The sequence below is a fragment of the Rhinolophus ferrumequinum genome, chromosome 22, assembly GCF_004115265.2.
Source record: "Rhinolophus ferrumequinum isolate MPI-CBG mRhiFer1 chromosome 22, mRhiFer1_v1.p, whole genome shotgun sequence".
Lineage (NCBI taxonomy): Eukaryota > Metazoa > Chordata > Mammalia > Chiroptera > Rhinolophidae > Rhinolophus > Rhinolophus ferrumequinum.
In genome coordinates, this window is record NC_046305.1 from 14,321,778 (window position 1) to 14,341,811 (window position 20,034).

General features: G+C 45.4%; 1 protein-coding gene across 1 annotated transcript in view; it reads left to right on the forward strand.

Moving 5' to 3' along the window:
• RGSL1 (regulator of G protein signaling like 1) overlaps positions 1-19,506 on the forward strand; it is a 46,652-nt gene extending 27,146 nt beyond the window's left edge. Inside the window, exons 14-23 of the mRNA XM_033092720.1 lie at positions 43-160; positions 2,585-2,711; positions 6,459-6,633; positions 9,322-9,460; positions 9,702-9,826; positions 12,052-12,167; positions 13,895-13,987; positions 15,021-15,087; positions 15,996-16,187; positions 19,401-19,506. Coding sequence (XP_032948611.1) covers positions 43-160; positions 2,585-2,711; positions 6,459-6,633; positions 9,322-9,460; positions 9,702-9,826; positions 12,052-12,167; positions 13,895-13,987; positions 15,021-15,087; positions 15,996-16,032 — 997 coding nt within the window. The 3' untranslated portion in view covers positions 16,033-16,187; positions 19,401-19,506. The remainder of the gene's footprint in view (positions 1-42; positions 161-2,584; positions 2,712-6,458; positions 6,634-9,321; positions 9,461-9,701; positions 9,827-12,051; positions 12,168-13,894; positions 13,988-15,020; positions 15,088-15,995; positions 16,188-19,400) is intronic.
• The last annotated feature ends 528 nt before the right edge of the window (positions 19,507-20,034 follow it).

Genomic DNA, 20,034 nt, shown 5'->3' on the forward strand with positions numbered 1-20,034 from the left:
AGGTGTTTGTCTTGTTTGATGCTGTTGGTCTCCTTCCGGCAGGTTTAAACATTACCAGGACCTGTTCCCGGCTGGTTCCATTCAGGAGACGCAGCCTGAAGCACAAGCTTTGTCAAGGCAGCTCTCGAAGGCGGCAGCCACGTACTTACAGCAATCCAAGGTTGGTGAGGAAGACCGGGCGAGAAAACCATTGCCTGAGCGGGCATTGTAGATCCGACAGAATCGTTAATGCTGGTAGCTTATGCAATCGCCAAAACAACTACCCTTTGGGGTAGGGTTTTAAAACCCCATTGTACAAAGGAGGAGCGTGAGTCTCAGAGAAATTGTTACAGGGAGAATTTCGGGAAGTCCCTCTCTTCACTATCTGTGTGACAGGCACAGGAGGACCAAACTGTCAGGAATTTTTTACAGCTGAAACTTAGTTTGGAGGACATGGATGGGCCATGAAGCCAAATAGGTTTGATGAGCCTCACATATAAATTAAACTAATTTAACATGTAAATTAAACTCATTTACATGTCCAGGCACTGGCATAATGGAACAATTTTGGCCTCCATGTACCCTGGTGAGCCCCTCACTGTATGACAAAGGGCAGGCCTGCACATGTGTCCTGCAGACAAGCAGCTGCTACAGAGAGAATGCAAAGGGTTAAGAGCAGACCATTTCTTTCTTCCACACTCATCGATTATCTCTCATTCTTTCTCCCGTGGGAGAAGAGAAAAGGGAAGAAAGAGAAGACTCCGTTATTCAGGAAAGTCTTTTCATGTGACTTGAGAAAACAAAGCCATACTTCACTGAGATAATCCCTTGCTCAGTATGTTGTAGAGTTATTTCGCATCAGAAAAATTTGAGCCCAGCTCTGACTCTTAAGAAGCTTGCTCGGGTGTCTCTGATAATAGCACTTATGTTCATTGGTCCAATACTCCAGATAGGGAAATGGGACGCTCTGTCCTTTCTCCTTTTTATTTTTTTTGTACACAAATCAACTCCCTGTCAGGGTACCATGAACGATCATGTAGCATATTAAAAAGCATACTGCATCCAGAACCAGGATGCTTTGTTTTAATTTCAGGTCTTCCTGTTCTTAGGTAAGAAAAGATCAAAAGAAACCAACATGTATATAATGCCTACTTTGTGACAAGCATTGCATGAGTTGTCATATATCATCACTAACCCTCACCACAACCCAAAGGCAATTTTTTCTATCTTACATGTGGAAACATCGAGACATAGGTTGAGTAAATTGACCCAAATGGCACAATTAGGGTGAAGCTAAGTTTCACCCTAAAGAAGTTTCTTTTTTTCCTTTTTTCAATAAACATGTAGATTTATTTTAAATCAGTGACACACGATACAGATCGGTTTTGCAGTTTTTAATGAACTGAAATAGAAATTTCTAAATACAGCAGTGTCTGCCTGTGCAACAAATATCTTAAGGTAAAATAAGGTATTTTGATAGGACTACATCTGCATGAACCAATCAGATGAAACATCTGAAAAAGTTTCTATATACCTTCTGGATTAAACACCCCCCCACACATTATTAATGGCTCCAGATGTTAAATTGCTAAAGGAGATGGGGGAAAGTCTGTGAGTTCTGTTGTAAGAGCTCTTCTTGCAAAATCTAACGAGTTTCCTATTATATGATTTTGTTGTTAGAACAGTATTCAAAATTACAGACAATGACAGTCTTCATCAGCTACATTTTCACAAAAATTGCTATATGTGTTGACATTAAGGTGTGACAGGTAAATGTATCTGGTTAAATGACAAGTATGCCACTGTAGCTAATTTTTGCCACTTTGGGAGGAATGAAAATTCTGCATACTTTCAAATGAATCTTATGTCTTAAAGCACTCGCTGTAAACTTCAGACTGAAAGTTTCTAATCCTGAATCCAGTGGGTGTTGTCCTTCACCACTGGCTCTCTGAAGCCACATTGAAGGTTCCTCTCTGTAGAATGAGACAACTAAACTAGTTGATCAACAAGCTTCTTTCTGGTTCTCAGTATAGGTTTCTCCAGGGGTCAATAAACTGGAGAATGGTGACTGGGTATCTATGCAGAAATGGATGAAGAAACTTATAAAATGCATTTGTGTGTGATGTATGAATGTGTGCATATAATGATGTCCCTTTATTTCTAATGCTTAGAAATGGTTTTACTCATTTCCTTATTTCTTCAACATTTCAAAATCTGTCTGAGCCATTATTTCCTTCTCGTGAGTCACGCTTACCTCTGCCCTCTGTTTCTTCCTGTTTTCAGCACTCACATTCCCTCTCCCAATCACGGCATCTCAAATCTTCACTGTTGAAAGACCGTGGTACCAAGATCATTGCCAATGGCCCCAGACACGCCTGGTTGAAGCCGGAATCTTCTACCCACCAACTGCTTAACCTGGGGAAGGTTATATAAATTCTCTGACCTGAGCTTTCCTCCCCTTTAAATTGGTGCTGAAAAGTATTCCTTAGAAAGGAGGTGTTGTGAGGATTGCATGTAATGAATGTCAAGTTTGGGGCACAGAGTGGACTCTCAGTGGACAGCAGCTGTACTGATGAATATGTCATACCCCTCCCTCTTTCCCCAGAAGAGAGGCTGGCTGAAAATGATCAGCTTTATCAAGAGCTTTTGCAAGTACCGCCGATTTATGTCTAATGTCAATAAGCGCCAGGAATTTGAAGAATATCTTCACCAGGAATTAAACAACAAGGAAAGTGAGTCACTTCTCTATTTACTCCCCTTACCTGTTGCTATTTCAGTCACAAGGATTAGCCCAGATATGAAGCTGCAGAGCTATTGCTTTGAGCCATGCCCGTGTTTGCCTGGGGTCTAGCAAGAACCCTAGGTCCTGAATGCAAAGTCAAGTCCAGACCTAGAGAGGGTGGGACCCCTACTGGCTTCTGCTCAGGGAACCAGAAAGGGAGGGGAATGACTGAACTAAAGCTCTGTGAGAGCTCACATTTCACAAAACTCTTTCCTTATGTTGTTTGTTCATAGCAGAGATTTATTAAATTCCTTCCTTCATTCATTCATTCAACACCCTTTTTTGAGAATGTGGCAGGCACTTTGTGGGGTGCTGGGGATGCAGTAGTGGATATGTAGCCAATATGTAGGCATATGTAGGTGTCATCAAGGCACCTACAGTTTTGACAGCAAGACAAAATAAGTGCGAGAGATGTTATAGCCAGAGTGCTTGGGTTTGAATCTGCCACTTTCTAACTAAAGAACCTTTTGAAAATGACTTTGTACCTCAGTTTCCTCATCTGTAGAATGGAAATAATAATTGTGCCTATCCCCTAGGGTTGTTGTGAGAATTAAGCAAGTTAATACATGTAAAGCGTCTTAGAACTACTCTTGGCAATAGTAAGTGCTATAGGATTAGCCAATGTTCTTGCTGTTCCTATATGATTGTGAGGAGGGATCCCAATTATAATTTCAGGGAGACCCTAATTAGTCAAGGGAGAGGATCAGGGAGGAATTCTCCCAGAAAATGACATAAAGTTGAGTTTTCAGGAATGAGCAAGTTAGGCGGGCAAAATAGGAGGGGAGCGATTTCTAGGTCTGCATAGAAGCCTAAAATAAGAGGGAGGATGGTACAATTCAGGAACTGCAGGGCCAAGTGGACTAGAGATTAATGAGACAGGGAAGTGTCTGAGATAGACTGGAGGGATCGATAGTGACAAATCTCATCTCTCTTGATGACTTTTGAGTTATTCCGACTTTCACTTCAAGATCTCACGTGTGGAATCTAAAGAACAAAATAAACAAGCAAACCAGAAGCAGACTCATAGATACAGAGAACAAAATGATGGTTGCCAGAGGGGCGAGGGGTTGGGGAGCCATTTGAAAAGGTGAGGGGATTAAGAAATACAAATTGGTAGGTACAAAATAGTCACAGGGATGTAAAGTACAGCATAAGGAATATAGTCAATAATGTTGCAACAACTATGTATAGGGCTAGGTAGGTACTAGACTAATTGGGGGGGATCGCTGTATGAATTATATACGTAACTATCTAACCACTATGCTGTACATCTGAAAGTAATATAAAATAATGTTGAATGTCAACTGTAACTGAAAACAATGTATTTTTAAATGCTGTAAAACATACTTATTTTGCAATTGTGTGTTTCTACGAAATAAATGACTTAAAATTCCTTTTTTAAGGAATGGGTAAATGGTTTAAATAGTTCAGTCGTGGCCCTCTAAAACATTGCATTGATCATCCTGGCACCAACAGTATAAATGAGAGCCACACTGTCACCAACTCTGAGTATTATACATGTTTGAAAAACTGCCAATCTGGCAGCTGAAAAATTATGTACCATTCTTATGTACATTTCTTTAGTAATTGAGCACCTTTCTTTATTGGTCATGTGTGTTCTTTTTTTTGGGGGGGGGAAGGGGAACAGGACTTTATTGGGGAACAGTGTGTACTTCCAGGACTTTTTCCAGGTCAAGTTGTTGTCCTTTCAGTCTTAGTTGTGGAGGGCACAGCTCAGCTCCAGGTCCAGTTGCCGCTGTTAGTTGCAGGGGACGGAGCCCACCATCCCTTGCGGGAGTCAAGGAGTTGAACCGGCAACCTTGTGGTTGAGAGCCCGCTGGACCATGTGGGAATCGAACTGGCAGCCTTCGGAGTTAGGAGCACGGAGCTCCAACTGCCTGAGCCACTGGGCTGGCCCCATGTGTATTCTTTTTTGAACTGTTTATATCCTTTGTCTAGTTTTCCATTGAAATTGTAGTATTATTATCTTTATTTTTTTCCGATTTGCAAAAAGGTTTTGTATATAGGTTTTATGAACTGCTTCACAACCAAACATTTTAAGACTAGATCTTTGGTTTCTTCTTTTCAATGAAATCAGCTCAAACCCTTATGCCCAGGATGTAGGAAGCCCAAGTTCACCCTCCTTTGCCTTCCTGCATCCTCGGCAGTACAGGTGAGCCCAAGAATGGGGTGCTTCTGCAGCTCAGTGGGAGGTCTCGCTGACCAGTGGTCTGCTTTCTATCCCTACAGGTTAGCCTTTTCCAGAATCGTCATGTCCTCCAATTAATGGCACATTAACGTTATGAAAGGACCTTCTTTGTCCTTGGCAATATTCCTTTCTCTGAAATCTACTTTGTCTGGTATTAAAATAGCCACTCCAGCTTTCCTTTTATTAGTGTTGGCATGCGTGTAAAGTGCTTTTCTTATAACCAGCATGTAATTGAGTCTTCCTTTGAAAAAAATTCCAACCTGATGATAGAGCCAACAGGTAAACATTCACGTATTTTGTGAGCCAGTTGCCAAACCACCAATAGCTGAAAATCAACCATGGTGGGAGTACTTACTATGGAAATTGGCAAATAATAATAATCAGGCCTCCCCCTCCCCTAGCAGAGAAGGTTTATAAACATACCACTGCTAATAGATTTCTTGGGTGGATTTAACTTCCTCTTTTCCTAAAATCCCTCCCTATCGTAGCAACTTCCACTGTGATTCAGAGGGTTTTTTCCCTTCAAACACAAGTCTCAGAGACAAAGAAAGGTTGTAAGATAGTTGGGAGAGACCTTATGTTTTCTTCAGTGCTGGAACCCCAGGACCTAGCACAGTGTCTGGGACACAATAGGTGCTTAATGTTTATTAAATGTTGTAGTTACCCCACTTACATCACACGGAGCACCCCACACCCGTATCAATATTCATGAACAGATATCCAGAATAAAGGATTTATATGAGAAATAGTAAATTCTAGAACTAGATTAGACGATTTTCTTAAACCCAGCCAGGCAATTAACTAAGGGTCTCCTTGTGAGATCCAGCCCCAAACTGTTTCTTCTCAGCCCCGAATCCCTGTGAGTGGATTTCTTGGAATATATACTAGTGAAGAAACTTTCTAAAATAACTGTCTTAGTTTTCTGAGACACAATCCAAACCTTCTAGAACCTTCTATGCTTTCTTTTAGTCATTCCTGTCTCTAGTCTGCTCTAGCTTCCTACCACCTGTCACTTAATAAACTTCTTCTTTACTCTTCACATTTTGGCTTTTTCTTTGTGCTGCTTTCCCAGTGTACTTCTAAATTACTTCCCTGATAAACCTTGAATAAGCATTATCAGAACCACGCAGTCCATTTTGCAGGTCACCTCTTTATATTCTGTTTCTGCAGAAATGTTCGGGATTAGCATAACTACAACAAGCATTTATTTCTATTAGATAAGCACCAGGAAAACACCTTTCAATATTCAGTTGATTTTTTTTGGGGGGGGAATGTCTGTTGCCATACCATCTGAGAAGATGGCTTTTTCAGCAGTCCTTCAAGTCTAAGGGAAAGTTTGAGTCCAATGGTGGGGAAATCACTATTTCAATGGGCCCAAAAGTGGGTCCACAGTTTCTTTTCTTCATTTTAGTTATGCCCAGGTCAAAGGCTTCAGGCTTGAGTGACTTGACCTAGCTAGATGTTAATTTTTTCCTCTCTCTCTTTCAGATATGTCTGCATCACCAAACATACCAGTACGCCAAACCCCATGTCACTCAAATGTCCGGAGTGCAGACCAGGAGAATGGAGACATAATCCTTACAAAGCGACGCATATTTGGCCACAGGATTGTCATTGTCAACTTTGCAGTCAATGATTTACATTTCTTTTCTGAAATGGAGAAGTAAGTTCCCATCACTCCTTCCCCTTGTGGCTTTCCATGCTTAATACCTCCAGGCAAAGACTGGAGTGACCTATAAGTGGCACAGTGATTTCTGAAAAATCTTCACTGAATGCTGTCATTGTATCAGTTTCCACCATTCTTTCCTTTGGGTCCTAAATGATCTTCAGTATTCTGGAATCCCCAGTATTGAAATGCACTTACTTATTTATACCCAGGAAATAGAATCCTTTTTTTTCTATTTTTCATTAAGCCCTCTTAGGTAGCATCATTGGACCAAAGTTCTTTAGTTAAAGCAAAGAATTATAATAATAAAGCTTTTGTACATGACATTAAACAGATATTTTAAAGTTGAAAGATATTGATGTACGTTTACTCACCTGTCAAACTTTTGATGTAAAGCCAAAGCCATTCCACTATTGGAAGTCCCATATTTTTTTTGTATATACTAATCCCCCAAATGCTATCTACTAATTCTAATTTTTCTCTCTTTAAAGTGGCACAAGAATTTAAAGATTACTGCAAAGCAACTTAATCTTTCTGGATTTTTATACTTGTCTTTGCAATTTTTTAAATTGCCTTGTCACACTTAACTCAACAGCAATTTTTTTAAAAAAGCAACTTGCCTTTGTTGGAACCTTCCAAAGCATTCCAATTTGTTTTCACAGAAACAACAAATACCTTTCTTTCCTTATTCATAGTTTGTCAATTTTCGTCAGTTACAAATTACTGTAATAAGTGCAGCAGGCAAAAATATTTGGGAAGAAACATGAATAGCTCTCAGTAAATGTCTGCCTCAACGAATTGGAGACATGTCAGAGTGTTCTAGAGAAGGTACCACAATATATGGTGCCAACATCAGTCAGTCAGGGGCATCGGTCAGTGCGTTTCGTGGAAGTGCAGACCCCTGGTAACTCAGCACCTCAATTAGGGGCATTTGGTTAAGAGCCCAAGGAAGGACTTTGCTCAGTTCTACAAACACTTACGAATTGCTGGATCATTCTTGGGCACTGGATTTGGTATTGGAGACACAAAAAACCACCAACTCATGCTCTCTGTCCTCCAAGATCCCGCAGAAATGGGGGTAGCAGAAAAGACACAAATAAAATTAGGACATGGGATGATATGTGGTACGGTCGAGTCCGGCCCAGGAAGTGCATGTAGACAACTGAGCCCTCAGGTATGGCTTCTTGGGAGACAGGTCACCTAAGCTGAATTGTGAAGAATGAGTAGGGTTAGTGAGATATAAAAAAAGAAAATGAATGCAAGAGAGAGGCACGTGGGGAGCAGAAAGCAACACCAGTCAGGATGAACAGCCTCCCCTGCTGCTCCAATTCTGTCGCCATTCGTCTCTATGTTCTCACTTGCCCCTACGAACCGTTCCCTGCACAGCGGCCAAACCGCCTTTTAACAGTGTCAACCTGATAATTGCACTCTCCTGCCTAAAATGTTCCAGTGGCTTCCCATGGCCACTGGATTCAAGTCCAACCTTTCTCCGGTTGCCTAACTAGCTCTATGGGAGCAGCCCTACCTGCATCTCGGAGCTCGCTTCCTGCCACTGGCCACTTGCCCCAGGCTCCAGCTGTGGGGCTCTGCTCCCCCTGTGCCCACTGACTTTGCACTCTGCTGCTTTTGTGGGAAGCCGCCTCTGGACTCAGGTCTCCCAATGACTGTCCTTTCTCATTGTTCCCAGTCTCAGTGCCCGCTCCCTCCCCAATTACCTCATACCCTTTTGTTATCGTCATAGCACTACCGGATATTTAATTGTTCACTTATTTACGTATGTGTCCTCTTCCCCTCATTGAGTGCGAGCTCCGGGAAAGCAGGACGCTGTTTACTTTGTTCACTGCTGAATCCCTACTCCTGGGACTGTGCCCTGCCCACAGTAAACCCTTAATAAATAAATATTCGCTGACTGAATAAACGAGTGGACATACAGAACGGGCTTAGTAGGAAAACCTTGGTCTCCCACTGTTAGGAAGACTTTGAATGGTTAAGATTTAAAATGGCCTGAGAGAAGTGAACTGTGTACTTCAATCAAGATAAGGTATAACCGACAGATATTTGATGGCTAGTAAAATAATACGTTGCTAGGAGACAGAGTGTAGAATGGCGGTTGCCAGGGGCGGGGGGTGGGGGGGAAGCGGAGAATGGGGGTTAGTGTTGAAGGGAGTTTTAGTTTGGGAGGATGAAGACGGGTCTGGAGATGACGTGGTGATGATCATACAACAGTGTGGCTGTACCGAAGGCTGCTGAACGACATACTTAAAAACGGTCACGCTGGTCAATGTTATGTCGTGTATAGTTTACTACAGTGAAAATCAGTGAAGAAAAGGAATATATTGCTTTGTAGAGGGGTGGTAATTGTGAGCAGGCCAGCACAGGAGGGGAAAGAAAGAACAAGACAGCCCTTAGCCCTTGAAACTGGTGCAGGGGCCAGGAAGGGTAAGGAAGGGAGGATGGGGTAAATTAGGGAGCTTGGGGTGAAGAAATAACACTTGAACACACGTTTCGCATATTATCTGACATGTGCTAGGGGCTCAATTAGTATTTGCCAATAGAACAACCTGGCCCAGGATTGGGCCCTGTCTTTTTTTTTTTTTTTTTAGGCCAGATATAGGTCTGGGCTAGCTGCTCTCTTTAGTCACGGCTTTCATCTTTGCTGACTTCCTACTCACTGCCTCTTTGTAGATTTAACAATTTGGTGAGTTCAGCTCATGTGCTGCAAGTCAACCGGGCCTACAACGAGAATGACGTGATCCTAATGAAGTCCAAAATCAACATCATCCTGAAGCTCTACCTGAACTCGGAGATCCCTCCAAAGCTAAGGGTACGGGCGACTTCCACTCCTCTCTGGCCTTGTGCCAAGAAGCATTTCCCCCACAAGAACCCTGAAAGCTAGTTGCCAGGTACCTCCTATCTTGGGTCAGCCAGATGTCTTTTACCTAGCAGCCCCCAAAAAGCTTCTGCCTTCTGGGGAGGGGGTGGTTTTGAAGGTCCTTGGGGGCCAAGAGTGGTTTTCTGCTATCCCTGGAGCCTCTGCCAGTGACAGCCTCCCCCTCTGTGGGTAGGTGAACATCTCGGAGTCCCACAAGGATGCCATCCTTGCTGCCATTGTAGAGGGCCACCTAGATCGCAGCATCTTCCACGGGGCTATCATTTCCCTCTTCCCCGTCATCATGTACTTCTGGAAAAGGTAACTCTCCCCTCACCTGAGGACCGTGAGGTCCTTGGACTTTGTAGAGAGTTTTCTGCCTTCCTGTAGCCCTCGGTTTCACTGTTTCCAGGTTTGTGGTGTGTTGTTCTCCTACTTGTACTCCATCCTCACACTCCCACACTGAACACTCAATCTTAGGATGGAAGGCCACGTAACACTGGGGAGCAGAATGCCTGGCTCCCACCTCTCTCGCCCCCAGGCTTGCTAGGAACAAAGGTGCTAGTTAGGTTTTCGTAGCTTCCCCTGCAAGGGCTCCAGTGGACCCCAGCCATTTGGGAGAAATTCTGTCAAGGCTTACACAATGGCGCTCGTGCTTAAGGAACCTCGTGGGGCCGTGAACCAGAGGAGTTTCGCTGTGTTATGCCTAGATCCCATAATTACCAGTAAGGGCACAGTTGCTAGATATTTCGATTTTCAAGAGGCACTAGAAATTCAGATGTTTATATCATATCTCCCAAGGTTAAAATAGCAAATGGGGCAACTAACTCCAAACTGAAACATGGTGAGGAGACTGTCAAGGCCAAAAACCAAAAATGAAACAAAATACCTGCAGGACAAATGCAGCGGTGCCCACTGGTTCCTAACCTGTCCTGTCAGGGTTTGGGCTCAGAGACTGGCCTAGGTCCTCCCAGCTGACTCATGAGGCTATTCACTCCTGCGGTCTGCTGTGGCTCCGGCTCAGACCCTCCACACGCTGAATGGCAGGGCCCTGGGTAATAATGACGACAGGACGACTGGCTGAGATGGACCCAGACCAGGCTAATGGGGGAGATTAGATTATTACTGTGATTCCAGCTCTTGGTGGTTTCCCTCTCCCACAAAACAATTATTATTAAATAGAAGTGTAAAGGTTGCCTACCCATCACCAACCTATATTTTTAAATGCCTAAGGTAAGTTATCTACTACAGGATTAAAAGAAATTAAAAAAAAAAAATCTAAGGTCAAGATAACCCGTTGAGCCTTTGGAGTACCCATTGTTATCTAGCACTTTCTTCTAGACTTGATTCTATTTCTGCTAACCAGATCTAAATAGAATTTCATCCTGAAACTTTTCGGAGGACCAGGAACCCCTGGGAAATACGTCTGTGCTACTTCTGGCTTGAGTCACGCTCAGCTCTGCCTCATCCCTGTTTAGGACGTGTAAGGGTCCTTCACAGAGGCTGTGAATTCTAGTCCTCATACAGCTGGTTCTTTACTTGCTCTCCTATATGTTCAGAGAGAGTTTTATTTTGTGCAACCTATGTCCACATCTATGGCCGCAGACGAACCTCTCCACAACCCTATGAGTGGGTGACTCAGAGTATTATTCTCCCTATTTTGTAGACGAGGAAACTGAGGTTCAGAGTGGTTAAGGGACTTGCCTAGGTAAGTGGTACCACTGTGTAAGTCGTAAAACCAGGATTAGATACCAGGGCTCTTGGTCTCTTAAGCATCATTAAGAATGAATCCATGGCATATTGGGAGGTCTGTGACAGGAGGGAGACCCAGGTCAGCGAATAGAATAGGAGAAACCAACTGTGATCTGATAGAGTGCCCCTTGGGGAGGAAGAAGGAAGGCAGCAGTCAACACCACCAGAGCCAAGGCTGGATAGACAACAAATCCAGTCTTAGCCAAGACCAGCCTCCAAGGGGTCCAAGCCAAGGGCAGGCTGAGGGAGCAGGGGGTTAGGGACTAGGGAGGAAGAGATGGAGAGTGTTGTGTAACAGTGCTCAGGCTGCAGTGAGTCTGCGAGTCTGAGTTCATGTAAGGAGCCAGGTCGACTCCAGGGAGGGGGCTGATGGGAAGGAGGCGAAGGAGTCAACGTCCTCAGTAAGGGACCGGGTGGAAACCAGAGAACGGGACCTGAGGGGGCCAGTCAGACACGCCGGCTGCACCAAGCGGGGTTCGATCGGGAGCTCAGAGTCTGATTCTCAAGCAAGCACCCAGGGTAGATTCCTTACAGACTCCATTCACTGGTGATTCCCGAAGGAAGTCCCAACGTACTGCCCATGGCAGGCCCTCCCTGGAGCCGTGCCTGGACAAAGAGGAGGCCGCCAAAGACGGGCCTCTGACAGGCAGCACTCTGCGGCCAGGTGCTCTCGTCTTCTCTGCTGGACACCCCACTCTCTGTGCGGGCTGGTCCTCACCCCGTTTCCTGTGCTCAGTGCTCCAGCCCCCTCAGCGGTGGTTTCTCCCTGGGACCAAAAGCCATTCTTCTCACAGGTTTTGCTCCTGGAAGGCAACCCGCTTTTACTTCCAGTGCAGGGGGAAGAAGCCCAAGGACAGAAAAACTCCTCCTAAATCTGGACTTGTAAACAAGTACCCACCTTGGAACGGAGGTAAGCTCCACCACGACCCACAGCCCCATTCTCTAGCAAATGGGACTCGTAAAGGGAAAGCAAGGGCCTGCAGGCCCGGCTGTAAGACTTCCCAGAGGGTGTTTGCTGGAGCGGTGGGCATTGTAGTAACTTGGCCTCAGAGAAACATTAGGTATATTTTATCTGTGGCTACCAGTGCTGGCAAAAGGATGTCCCACCCATGGACGGCTTGCCGGCAGTACCTCCCAGGATGCCTCTGGATATGGTGGGTAAACGGAGGTGGTGACCTGCTTTATTGCTCTTTAGGAAGATCCTGCTCCAATTCTCTCCCTACCATTTGAAAACCATCTGTGTTATAGTGTTAAGGGAGAAAATTAAAAAGCGGATGTAGAGTATAATTTTAATGTGGTAAATAAATATATATATATATATTTTTTAATGCAACCATAGGATAAGCTTAGAAATAAAGATAAAGTGTTAATAGGATTATCTCTGGGTGGTGTGGTTATGAGAAATTTACATTATATTTACATGAAATTTATATTACTAACATATTATTAATCGTACGTTATAATGTTTATAAATGAATAAATGTGTGTTTGAGAACACATAGATGTCTTCTTAGCGCAGGGCAGTTACACCCAGGCCCTTTCCCAATGCCTGCACTGAGATCAGTACTTGAGCGAAAAGGAATTTAAAGACAGGGAGGAGAGTGCATGGGACAGTGTCTGAAGAGGGTAAGGCTGGGTCTCTGCAGTGGAAAGTTCTGGGAACCAAAGAGCACAGGTCTGTGAACCTGGGAGCAGTACTGGCATCAGAATAAAACGTGGATTTAGGACAGGAGTGTTAAAAACGGCAGCTCTCTGTCCCATGATGCAGCTGAGCGTTCTGTTGTGTTAGCTCATACTGGCCTGATCCACATGTCCATGTCCCCAGGTGGTCACCCCTGCCCCCACTCCATCCCTCACAAACAAAGATGCCACCCCCTTCTCGGAGCACAATTGAGGGCCCTGGAGACCTAAATCCATCTCTGGCTGTCGAGCCCAGCTCACGCCCCGCTGAGAGGGTCCTCACCTCAGAAGGAAACAACTCATCCACCTCCCTGGCTGCAGCCACCCCGATGATCAAGGAACATGGCTTATTATCCTTGTCTCTGCCTTGCGACATGTCACATCAGCAGACTGAAGTCAGCAGTCTTTAAGGATGTGGGCCTAAGGATGTGGGCCACGGGTGCAAGGGCTTATTTAGGAGGGAGGGGTAGGGGAAGAGGAAGGGAGCAGTAAGAGGAGGAAGAGAGGGAAGTGGACATTCAGGGCAGGCACATGACACTTGCTCCATTTCTTGCTCCAAGCAAGAAAATGCCCCTAGTGGTAGCTAAAGAACCCCCAACCTTTGGTTCATTTCCTGTGCTGAGTTCCAGGGAGGTCAAACCCCAAGTCTTTTCTGGTCTCAGAAGTTGCAAACGGGCCGCAGGACACTCTGAATTAAGAGGCCAGGCCACTCGGGTTTTAGGCCTGGAGAGTTATGTTCGTGTATGAACTGAGGGACCTTAAGCATCTTGCTTCCCCTTCTGCAGCCTCAAACCCCTGATCTCAGATACAGAGGTTTCGACTTAGATAATATTCTATCATTCGCATCCTGTAATACAAGGAGTGTGAAACAGGAGCCTTCTTTGCTTACTTAGAAAGATTTATTTTGTCGACTATTGCTGTAAGGACTTTTAATGCTCCCCCTTTTTTCTTCCCCAGGAGACCATACCGTCTTAAGATTCACCTTGCTCAAAGGTATGGAATGGCTGCAGCCTCAACAGCGGGATGTAATAGCAAGTCCAGTCCAGAATTGTGAGTTGGAGTTGGGAACCCCACTGATATCAAAAGCCCACTACTCAATTAGAGGGTGACCTTAAGGCCAGCTTAGCCAATCTCCTTATTGGCCAGGAGGAGACTGAGATCCCCAAAATGTGAAGTGACTTGCTCAGAATCACACAGCTTGTGAATGGCAGGGATGGGGTGGAAAGCGGGTCTCCTGACTGTCTTCGCAGGGGTCGGTTCGCAGCTCGCAGTAGAATAACCATATCTTCTTGATTCTCTTATAGCCCTTTGGAAGGTGGGGACCTTAAAGTTCTCTGTGTTTCTGCTGCCTCTTCTGCCCATGTCCAGGTGTGGTGTGTGACCTTTATTAAGAGACGATCATAATATCCCAGTTGTTCGTTTCCTCCCCACCCCCCCAGGAGGGCACCTGCGGGATTGAACAGGACCTCCAACCCATACTTCCTGCTTCCTGGAGGCTCCTGCCACTGATCTCCTTACACCTGTAATAAGCACTCTGGTGCTAGCATACCGTGTTGGGGACATGTTATATCCTTTTTCTTCCCCATCTTCAGCCTCTAAGAGTCAATTCCATTCCCTTGTTTCCTCCTGGTCGCTCCCAACAAGCCTTTCCTTTCTGTCCCCCTTGTCAGCTTCTATTTCCATGTTAGGGATACTCCTCTGAAATACCAGCTCCCTTGGCCTCCCCATTTGCATGTATCCCCTCGTTGCTTAATGGAGAGGCCATTATGGAACATTGCCAGTGATCCAGAGGGTCCAAACAGCCCTAAAGTCTGGTGATTCTAGTGTTCATCTGGCCTAATCTCCTTATTGTACTCCCCTGGGTCAATGGGGTTGGTGTCATGACATTTGCATCCAGACGAAATGTCTCCTAGGACAAAAATTTCGCAGCATACAAACCAGGCCTCCTTACTCTCCCTGGAACATCTCTGTTTGACCTTCACTTTCCCAATTCCTTCCCTGAAAGCTGTCCTGGGCTGGAGGTCCTCCAGTAAGTGTCTGTGCCCTGAGTTCTGATGGAGTTTTTCTCTGTACTTGTCTTTAGCTTCATCGACCAACCTGACCCAGCCAAGACATTCCCTTTCCACTGTGCAGCTGAGTCCTGTCCTGGGGTAGGCACGAGCTGGAAGTCTCGTCTTCATCCAAGCATACAGTGGGAGGGGAGGGAGAAGCTTCCCAGAGACCTAGCTCCCCCTCCTGACACTCCTGGCATATAGACCCAAGAAGCTGAGCTTGCTGCTTCCAGAGAGGCTGTAGTCGGGGTGTTTTCTCTAGGGGTGTCCCCACCCACCTCCATTAGGACAGGCATTTTTAGGAAGTTGAAGCCCCCCGACCCACCTTCTAGTAGAACACTCTTGCTGGGGGAAGAGTGTCTCAGATGGTTTTTCACTGATGGCTTCCCTAATCCTCCAGCCTTCTGGGTGAGATGCATAAGCTGGAGAAAAACGAAGAGGTATCCCTCTGCTTGGTAGGATATTGGCAATAAGAACAGAAAGGACTTGAGCCTGTCCAAACCTGATTTCAGCCTAACTCACTTCTGCACAAGCATCAAAGTAGGACTGGTGTTATGTCAGGGCTCTGGGAGAATCCCTAGGGAGTCATGGAAACTACAGCTGAGCAGGGCTGAAGAGCTGAGATCAAGGTTACAGATCGCAAGCTCTGTGAATGGCGGGCCTGGTTTCCTCACCAGCCATCCCACCTTCTCAGACCTGCTGGAATTCCGAGGCTTTTGGAGCTTTCCAGGCATCACTGGCCAGTGCTGATGCCTGGAAGACAAGCCAGGTACTTTGGAGCTCTTTGTAGGAAAGGCAATGCATAGCTTCAGAAGATACAAGCTCTTAGGGGAAGAGGATGAGAATAAGAATGGGAAGGACCCTGTCCTGAAGGTGAAGGGTTTTGGTTTTGGCTGTTGCCATTCCTGACGTGAATGACAGCAACACACCAGCAGAGAGAGTATAGCATCAGTTACCTGATCGCCATGGTGATTCAGCACAAACTGACCACTACTTGCTTCCTTCAGACAAAAATTATACAGCACCAAAAGGGAGAAGAAGTAATCTGGTCAGGCCCCCAAGAGAGGCACATCATCTCTCAGAAGCCTCCTAACGCGGACAGAAGCTTTTCTGGTCAGAAATGAAATGCTCTGGTGCCATCTGCCCTGGAAAGATGAGTGGGGTGACAGCCCAGACGCGGCAGGACCAGACTGCAGTGGGTAAGATGTGGGGGGCAAGCATGAAGGGAGCACCTCTGCCCTCCCCAATCCGGGGGGTCCTATCAGAGATGGTCTTTCCACAGTGGCCATGTCAGGAGACCTGGTTCGAGTCTTACTCTGTAACAGCATGGCCTTGAGAACCCCTGACTCAAGGTTGTTCCAGAATCCTGTGACAAGTGTATGTAGATGGCATTAAACAAACTAGGAAGCGAGGTGCTCTTTTTACCAGCAGTGACGGATGGGGTCTCTTCGTGTTGGGATCTCCCATTTGGACAATGACTCACATCCATTGTCTGAGCAAATCCTCGGACCCCTGTAAGTAACCACGTCAGAAATTGTTTATTGTTAACCAGCTGAAGGCCTGACACACACGGAAGGTCAGTGACTTTCCCAAGAATGCTAGCAGAGTTTGGACTAGAATATACCACTTCTGGATCTTTGGCTACTTCTCTCTGTGGCCACCATCTATGCAATTTTTCCTGCACAAAAGGAATCATTATTCTCTGAAGCTCTGTTCATTTGCCAATTCATAGATAAAGAGACTCTTTGGAAAAATGTTTGACCTAAAAGCCTAAATTCTTGTTATAGTTTTGGAATGACTAGCCCCAGTTTCTGTCCTTTGAAGAAAACCAGGAGTAAAATGATAGTCAGAATATCCTAAACGAACCCTCCACCTGAGAGAATTGAGGAGAGGTTGGTTCCCGGACTCCATGGCTTGCAGAACAAGGAAAGACGAGAAAGCTTATTGGAGCATCCTTTCAAATTTCCAGCCAACATTTCCTGCTATGCTGATGTCCTTTATTTCCTAGACTCTTCTCAAAGAATGAAAACTGTGATGTTAAGCCAGGGCTCACAAAGAGGGACTCTGAGACCACGTGGGTGGGACTGTGATTGGGACCGGTCCATTGTGACCATAGACAGAGGTGACTAGAGGAAATCTGGATTTAAGTGAGGTGTGGGGACCCTCTCAGGTCACTGGGAGAAGGCCCAGCGAGGCAAGCATTCAGCAAAAGAAGGGCCCAGAAGTAGGGAGTGAGGCTAGGGTTCCGGAACAGGACTTCAGCTAACTGGAGGAGCAGAGGGCATGCGACAGAATTCCAGCACCTACAACTCAGGCAAGAAACTAGCGTGAGATGCCAGGCAAAGAGGAGAAAAGAGCCCTGTTACTGGACTGGAAGGACCAGACATGAGCTTGGTCAAGAAGGAACAGGTCAAGAGCCCACGTGTAGACCAGAGAGTGTGTTAGGCCAGCAACAAGGTGATTGGAGAGGATCTAGGAAGATCCTCAGAGTCTCGTGCCTAAACACCCTCACCTTGGACTGAGGCAAGGTGACCTACAGACTTGCCGTAGGTGGGTCCCCCTGAAGGAAAAGAAAGATCATTCAACGGACTCATTTGAAACTGTGATCTTTGCCCCTTTCTTAGTTCTCTCTCTGCACGCTCACCCTTGGATGGACTCATGTGCAGATATGCAAGCACAATACAAACATGTTATTTTAAAAGCCTCGCGATACTTAATAGGACCACACTGAATAGGATAAAAGCTCTGTTCTTTTATTGAGTCTTGCTGACTTCTTCCTTTGGTTTCTTATACCATCTCACCTCAGAGATCCCAGGTCTAGCATGTTCCAACACCAGATTTAGGCTAGTATCACCAAAATCAATCACCTATAAAATGCAGGCAGGTAATATAAATGAGGAAAGCAACCCGTGAGGGAGAAGGGCTTGGTAGAGACTGGTGAATTTGAAAACACATCTCAGAGGGGACAGCAACAGTTAGCTCCAGCCAGCCAGCCAACCCAGGGTTGCCAGAACTGCTTACTTGGGGTTAAAAAAAAGGAAGGAAACGAAGGAAGGAGGGAAGAAAGGAAGGAGGGAGGGAGGAAAAGGGGGAAAAGAAAAAGGGAAAAAGAAAAAAGAATGAAGAAGTGAAAAAGTTCTGTAATACTATGCAGGTCAAACAAAACTTGCAATCTTTGCTTTAAGCTTTTTCTTTCCCCTTGAATTTATATTTGGGTCTTGGGTCTATCTTAGACAGAAAATACGGGAGGGGAGGAAGAGAAGTCCCCACAATAGACTCATAGGGGCCACTGACATCTAAGGAAAAGACCAAGGGAGAAGGGCCAGGTAAGGAAGTTGACCGTCTCTGGTCCCTGTAGTAGTTTTCTATTGCTACTATAAACAATGACCAGAAACTGAGTCCCTTAAACTAACACAAAAATACTTACAGTTGTGAGGGTCAGAAGTCTGACCTGGGATGTAACGGGTTAATGTTAAGGTGTTGGCAGGACCACATCCCTTTCTGGAGGCTCTAGGGTGGGTCCGTTTCCTTGCTCATTCAGGTTGTTGGCGGAATTCAATCTTTACAGTCAAAGGGCTGAGGTGTGGTTTCCTTGCCAGCTGTCAGCCTTTCTTTGCCTGATGGAAAAAGCCTCAACTCCTTAGTGGCATATACAAGACCACTGACAATTTGCCCCACGTCTATTTTTCCCGATTCATCGCTTACCTCTCCCTGTATTAGCAACACAATTGTCTAAAATGCCCTTCCCTTTCTTCTCCACCTGGTGATGAGACATCACAATGGAGATACCTCTTAGTTGTCTTCTCTCTCCTCTCACCGTCTCCTTTTTGTTTCTGCAACACATTTTCCCCCCGCTTTGGAGATACCTGTTTGTGTATGTGCCTCGCCTACTAGACTATATACTTTTGTAGGGCAGAGCTCATGTCCTATTTTTCTTGTACCTCCAACACCAACCACAGTGCCATGCAGATAAGAGTTGCCCCATAAATACACCTTGAATGCATGAGTAAATGAAGTCTGCTAGGCGCCAGGGAAAACAGAATTTGCATTGTATGCCTACTACACTGACCTTACAATCAGTTATGCTGACTTTACAGTCAATTAGAGTAGACAGTGCTGTTTACCAGAAAATCAAATCAGTCATCAATTACAATTGTGATTAGCGCAATAAAGAAGAAACAGCAAATTTTTCTTATGAAACTCTTTTATGTTCCAATAACCCTTGACACTTGAAGAACTTTCTATTTTTTTTTTTCCACGAAGCTCATACAATCCATTCAGACTAAAGAGTGAGATAGAGAGGCAGAGGAAAACAAACCAAGAGAGACTGAGAGAGATCTGCCTTCCACCTTCAGGAACCTTTTCAGTTACGTACGTCAGGGAGTGACATGAAATCTCCCCTCTTTCTACAGAACTATGAAAAGATGTCTGGTCCTCGTGAGTGCCTCCAACTAATCCAGTGTCACCACAGAGGAGGGGTTGGATCATGTATAGCACCTCGGGGTACCAATCCCCATCCCTACACCTCAACGAGGCCTGCAGGTCATTAGCTAGAATAAAGGATGTCCATATTCACAATTTGCGAGCCTCCTGTTTTCTTCTTCAAGAAAAAGGCACAGGGAAACAATATGTTGCTCCCAGAGAGTGGAAATAATACTTCCCTTCCTGGAAGAATACCAAGAACAAGTTGGTCTCATTCAGAGGCTTTGACACGTGGGCCCTCCCCTGACCAGGCCAGGACACAGTTTTTCCATGACACAGGCTGCTGTTAAATCCCCTCTCTACTCTTTAGTAACTTGGTGATCATCAGCAAACGACTTAACCTGGCTGAGTCCCAACACCGTTGTGTGTGAAATGGACATGAGAATATCTCACTCATAGGGTTGTTTGGAGACTAACTAGAGATAACATGGGCCAAGTGCATGGCACGGGGCCAGGCACAGAGTTGGGGGTGGGGACATTAGTTGCTGCCCCTCTGTCTACCTTTCCCCTAAACTTCCCAAACCATGAAGGAAGTGCCGGACCAGGTGTGGTATAGTTGAACAG